At 52.7% G+C, this 6000-nt stretch overlaps 1 protein-coding gene across 1 annotated transcript in view; it reads right to left on the reverse strand.

Annotated features, from left to right (window-relative positions):
* Window positions 1-5731, reverse strand: part of EPHA8 (EPH receptor A8) — a 52250-nt gene extending 46519 nt beyond the window's left edge. The window contains 1 exon segment of the mRNA XM_086625748.1: window positions 5647-5731. Within this exon segment, the coding sequence (XP_086481874.1) occupies window positions 5647-5731 (85 nt within the window).
* Between the last annotated feature and the right edge of the window lie 269 nt (window positions 5732-6000).

Below are 6000 nucleotides of genomic sequence, written 5' to 3' on the forward strand. Positions count from 1 at the left end.
ACTTCCTATGCCACCCACAGTGACTCAGGTGGACCCGGCGCTGGAGACCTGTGCCTGTAGCAGAGCCTGCGAGTCCGTCAGCAGGACAAACCCTGCAGCACCCCGAAAAAGACACCCTGCCCTTCCCACTGACTCCTGCATCCCAGCTGTCCCAGCAAAGATTTGAGTTTTATCCTCCCTGGACGTGTGGATTTTGGCAGATGTGCTCACTTATCTGGATTATCTGAAGGGGCTTTGGCTGTCAGTTTTTCAGGCTGTCGGATGCTTTTTCCCTAATTTCTCTGAGGACGTCTTTTGCTCTCCCACCAGTTGGCCACCCTAAACCATGCTGAGCTGTTTGTACCCCAGTGACATTTTAAAAGCAAGTTACTTTCTTTTAAAAACAATTACTTTGCTCTCTTAAAAATAGCTTTCTAAAACGGAACATTTTCAAATGTTGAACATTTTCAGGGACAAAAATACTAAATATCACAAGAGTACCTAAAATTGTATGGGAGGTACATAACACAGAAGGTATTTCATTCAAGGAAAGATCCGGTGATTTGTGTCCATCCTTGATACTGGGATGGAGCTGATCTCTTCAGCTGTAGCCAGGGCCGCTGCCAGTCACTTATATGGTTAAGGCATCTTAAAGATGATAAACTGGAGATAGCAGAGAAGACACCACAGGTGCAACCATGATACCAAGGAAAAAAAATACGAGTGAGGGGAACCTGCGGAGCCCAATTTGCTCGTGCCCACGAGCGGTGTGAGGCACCCAGTTGCACTCAGAACTTACTTGCACCGCAGAAACACACGGGCTCTTTAATCTAGCAAGAAAAGCCTTTCGAGAACAAACGATTGAGAGGTGAAGCCAGGCAAATTTGTATTAGGGAAAAAAGGGGTCCGATATTTTAAGGCTGAGGATGATGAGCCATTGGAACAAATTATTAAAGGCAGGGATGGGTCTGCCTTTGCCAATGTCTTCAGATAAACATTGAATACCTTTGTGGATGGTGTCCCTCGGCCAAACACTGTTCATTAGGCTTTACTGGCGTGGCTGGACCTGATCCGTAAAGGAGTTACATCCTTTATGTGGTTATTTATGACCTTAAGTACCTCACATCGACACAGGCAGGACGTGGGGTGTTTTGTTTCCTTTTGAAGGAAATACGACCGCATGATCCCGCCACTTACTTTTGAACTACCAGGGCCGATCGGGTTAATCGTTCCTCTGTGACAGAGGAATAATTTTGAGTGTTGGTCATGCAAACACACTGAGGTTAGGGAGAATGAACTATCAAAAACTGTCAGGGTATGAATAGAGTTATCATATGAATGGATTTGCCCCTGGAGATAAAGGCAGCACTGAAGGCTGCCAGCGAGGCAAGTGGGGACGTACGAAACACAGGACCCAACCGAAACAAAGAGCGGAGGTGTCAGGATGTCTTGAAGAAACCGGCACTCTTCGGACCCTTGTCCATCGGGACCCACGCACGCCGGTCCCAGCGGGAAGTTTGGGACGAACCGCTCTCCCTCCCTCCCCGGCTGAGCATCTTTCGGGGCTGGGGATCATTGTTTTGTGTTTTATTTTTTCATTTGGGAAAAATATTTTTCTAATCATTTCTCAGCAATCAAAAAAATAGGGAATTCCTTCATCCCTGCAGTAATTCACTGGGTTTTCAATTTTACTTAAATTCGGATTCAACAGATCTATTTCCACCACCACCAAAATGGGTGCCCATTTATTTTCACTGTAAATAAACACCTCACTATTTCAGAAAACGAGAATTCAAGGAGAATGGAAAAAAAGCTCACAGAGTAGGTGCATTTTGTGTGCCGTTGCGTTATTTTTCTGCAAATTTGAGGGTTTGTTTTCCAGAAGTTTTGTAAGCTATTAATACAAGAAAAATGGAAATGAAGATGAGATCAGAAACATATCTTTATGAGCCTACCTATAATCATGCAAGTATTTACTTTATATCAGCATTTTGGGGGTAATCAAAAAACTACACACCTCAAAAGGATTTTTTTTTTTTTGGCAAATGTAGCCCAAATCAACTGCTTATTTTAAACTAATGCTTCTCCATCTCCCATCGCCAAAAGTCTATATACCTCAAACCTCTTATTTCCTGTTCTTACGGAGGAACACGGCATCCTCACAGCCTTTTTACAGCTGAAAAAGCTATTTCCTCTCCCTTTCAGAGCTTCGTTTCTCCCGCAGCCCCGACTTCGGCATTACTGCAGAAGGGGTAGAAAAGTAGCATTGAATAAACGCACAGATGAGTTTTTACCTCTTTCTGTTTGAGCAGAGGGGCAATTAATGAGATTACAATCAAGAGATTAGCGGGAAGATTGCCACAAACGCTTCTGGCCCCCATTTCGGCGGCGCAGCAAGCTGCTGGGTTTTCCCAAGGACCCTGGTGCTTACCCGCGCTCCATCCCTGTTGCAGGGAGGAACAAAACTGGTGCGGGGAAAAGCCGAGCATCCCCGTGTCATCAGCTCTGCATCCTCCCCAGTACGCTCCCTGTCCATCACCCTCTCCCCGTCACCCACTGTTTGCCTCAGCCATCTGTATGTGCCCTAAAATGCTGGGAGAGATGTCCCCAGGTCCCTTTCCCTGCTACCCACCAAGGTATCACCCAAGCTCACCCGTGGGCCATGGGCTCCGTGCTGTGGTGGGGAGGAAGGTGGCTCACCGCACGGACGGAGGGCAGAGCTGAGCCGGAGGCATCACCTGAGAGAGAGTAGACTCCAGTGCCATTTTCTGGCAGAAAATACGATTTTGTCACACCCTGTCCACGTCCCAAATGTGGTAATTTCCGCTCATCTGATTCTCTTTCAACACAACAAAGATATTTCATATTTTATTACATAACTTCAATTCATGGTGTCGTATAACATATCTCCTTTAATATTTTTGCCTATGCAACTCGGCTTGTAATAGCGTAAATATTTTAGTCTATCACGCTATTTTCATATTATTAAAAATAACTTTTTTACCTCCCTGCTCTAAAGCAATTTAACAATTTCAGACATTTTTTTTTTTTCAGCAGGCCAAACTAAAATCTTCCACATCCTGCAAATTTTCACCCGTCTAGAAAAAATCTGAGTTTTGGCTTCCAGTGCATTTTGCAATGGCTGCCGCGCCGAAACGTGGGGATTTCCCGTGGAACGGCGATTCTCTTTTCCTCCCGTTTCCAGAGCATCTACTGCACGCAAGACTGAAAGGAATAAAAAATATAAGCTCAAAACTTCTTGGAACAAATCTTTCAGGAAAGAGAAAGGCACTGGGAGCTCTTGGAATGGGAAGAAAATCAGACGGAAGCCGTTTCTTCAGGTTAATACGTGTCTTTATATACCAATTGCCTCCCAATCCGCACACACGGAGTGCAGCACACACCGGCCTTAAATTTGCTTTTCAGCTGTAATTTTCTACCCTGCGGCTCTTAAACGAGCGTTGGGTTTGCTGGGTAGCACGGCCAGAAATGCACGGCAAGAAGCAGACCATGGCTGTGGCAGCAGGCAGAGGTCACCATCAGCAGCAGCCAGGCACCTCTGTGCTCCACTGCTACACCCTCGCACCGCGCCCGCACGTGCCACGCGCTGTAGAAAAGGGGTAGCAAAGCCCAGCACAACCAGAGTTTCCTGCGCACCGGAGTGCAGGAAATGCCAGCGCCGTGCTGCACTTTGCAGCATCTCTCCACGTTTCTATCCCCATCCCCATGCCAGAGTGCTCAACAACCAGCACCGCAACCGCCCTGGCACGGGAGCTGCCACCAGCCCATCCTGGCACCCTGAGACACCAGGTGCTGGCAGGACCCTGCAGACACATCCCCAGCTCCACTGCCCATACCGCAGGGCCCGGCTGGCACTGAGCTGGCCCGTGCCATGGCAGAGCAGTGCCTGCAAAGGCACAAGCATCCTTGGAGGTGGCAGACAGAGCACACCCAGCTTTCTACAGGGTCCCGCACTTTGCCCTGATGCCACCCAGCCTGGTCTAACCAAGATCCAGCCCACCTGGTCTTCCTCAGCCCCTGGCTTGTCTCCAGCCCCGTGTATCGCCCTGAGCAAGGCTGTTATTGAGACTAGCTTTCCTTTCCAAAAAGTCTTGTGGGAAACTCAGATCTTTCCCAGCCGGGGACATGCAGACAGAAGTCCGGGACCTGACTGTCCATACAGATGCCATGAAAACCACCCCAGCAGCCAGCGATTTCCTCTGCAGAGGAAAGCAAAGAGGCCCTAACCTCGCTTGTCCATGCCCAGGGTTAGCCAAGTTCAGGCAGAGCTGCAGTGCTGAGAGCCTGGGGCAGCGCGGGCAGCATCCTGCACTGCGCTCTGCGCAGGACTCGAGGCACAGGGCAGCTCCTGCACCATGGAGCGGAGGGCAAGCAAGGGCTGGGGGTGTTGGGGTCCCATCCTGCACCTGCACAGCCCATCCCCAGCAGTGAGAGCCCAATGCATTGCCCGGCAAGGGCAGGAAAGCTGGTGGGGAAAGACACAGGAGGAGTGCCAGGAGGCGGACTGCTGGCAGAAAACCGGGTTAGGACCAGCAAATAGCTAAAAATGGGTAATACAGGTGAGGAAGACAAGCTGAGTGGAAGGGGAGATGCGGGTGGGTGCTGGAAGAAGGCAGAAGGCACAAGGACCCGGCCTGGCCGAGTGCTGCAAATTGCACAAGGCATCGCGGTGCCAGCCCATGGGCCTTGGCATGCTGGAAAGATGGCAGTGATGCAGGGGCAGAAGGGAGTGATGCCACTGCCGTCATCGGGTAGGGATGCCGGCACTGGGGCTCAGTGCAGAGGGCTGTGCCGTGCTGGCCGTGGCTCTCAGGCGTAGCAGAAGGGAGGAAGGATGCTGCTGCCAGTGCCAAGGACATGCTCAGGAGTGGGAACGGCAGATCCCCGGGTGATGAAGATCAGCAGACCTGGGAAGCAGCCGTGCCGCCGCTGCCAGTGCGGAAGGAGGCAGGCGAGTGGGTGGGTGGCAGGCAGTAGGAGCAGCGCTGCCGAAGCCAAGGGGGGCCCAAGATGCCGGAGTAGGATTGCACTGCCGACAAGGGCCGGGGATGAACGCAGCCAGCAGCAGGGCAGAGCGGCGCGGCGGAGGGAGCAGGCCTGACGTGGCTGACACTGAGATGTCGGGAAAGGGTCCTTGGCTGTATCCCTGCTTTCCACTTCAGAAGTTTCCAGCCCTTCCCCTCACGACAAGTTTCCCACCTGAGTGCCCTTCCAGCTCCCCACATCCTCCGCACGCCTTCCCGTGCCCACCCGCTCGCTCCATCACAGCCCACGCTGCCCAGTCAGTGAGCACGGCCCCGCGCTGTGGCCAGCTCTGGTGATGAGGATCGCCATGGCTGAGCTGGTGCCTGTGTCCCTGTCCCCTCTGCAGCCACCCCTGCACACTGCAGCAGAGCCCTTGCAGGGCAGGCATTGCTGCAGAAATCAAGTCCTCCTGCCCAGTTCCGAAGTTTAGCCTCTGGTGCAAAAGCTCCAGGATCAGCAAACTCAGGCAGGCAGGAACCTGGAGCTGTACACCCCTGGGAGCAGGGAGAAGCTAAGCCTGGCAGAGCAAGCGAGCCCATGAGAATGCATCCAAAGATCCGCAGCGATCCTGCGGGTCCCCCCAACACTGCCCTGTCGCTCCAGGGCCACCCCGTTTCTTACCTTCACTGGTGGTGGCGGAGAGGCAGGCAGCCAGAGCGATGACGATAGAGAGCGAGGATGTCAGACCCCCCTGTGCCCATGCCATGGTCCGGCAGGGCCACCAGGTGTGGGACAGGGCCACCTCGGTCATCCCAGCACCTCTGCAAGTGAGCGCCGGGAGCTACGGCGCACGCCGGCTAATGCAAAGGCACTTTGCGCACATTGCTCGCATCCACACGGGCGAGCGGCTCGGCAGGGAGGGAGCAGCCTGCCCGTCACCGCTCGCAAGCCAATGGGGTGGGTGGGCTCTGCAGCGAGCCCCCCTTCCCGCGCCACACACGCACGCCGTACCCAGCCCAAGTATCCGGACAACAG

Source organism: Tauraco erythrolophus, chromosome 23 (genome assembly GCF_009769465.1).
Source record: "Tauraco erythrolophus isolate bTauEry1 chromosome 23, bTauEry1.pri, whole genome shotgun sequence".
Taxonomy (NCBI): Eukaryota; Metazoa; Chordata; class Aves; order Musophagiformes; family Musophagidae; genus Tauraco; species Tauraco erythrolophus.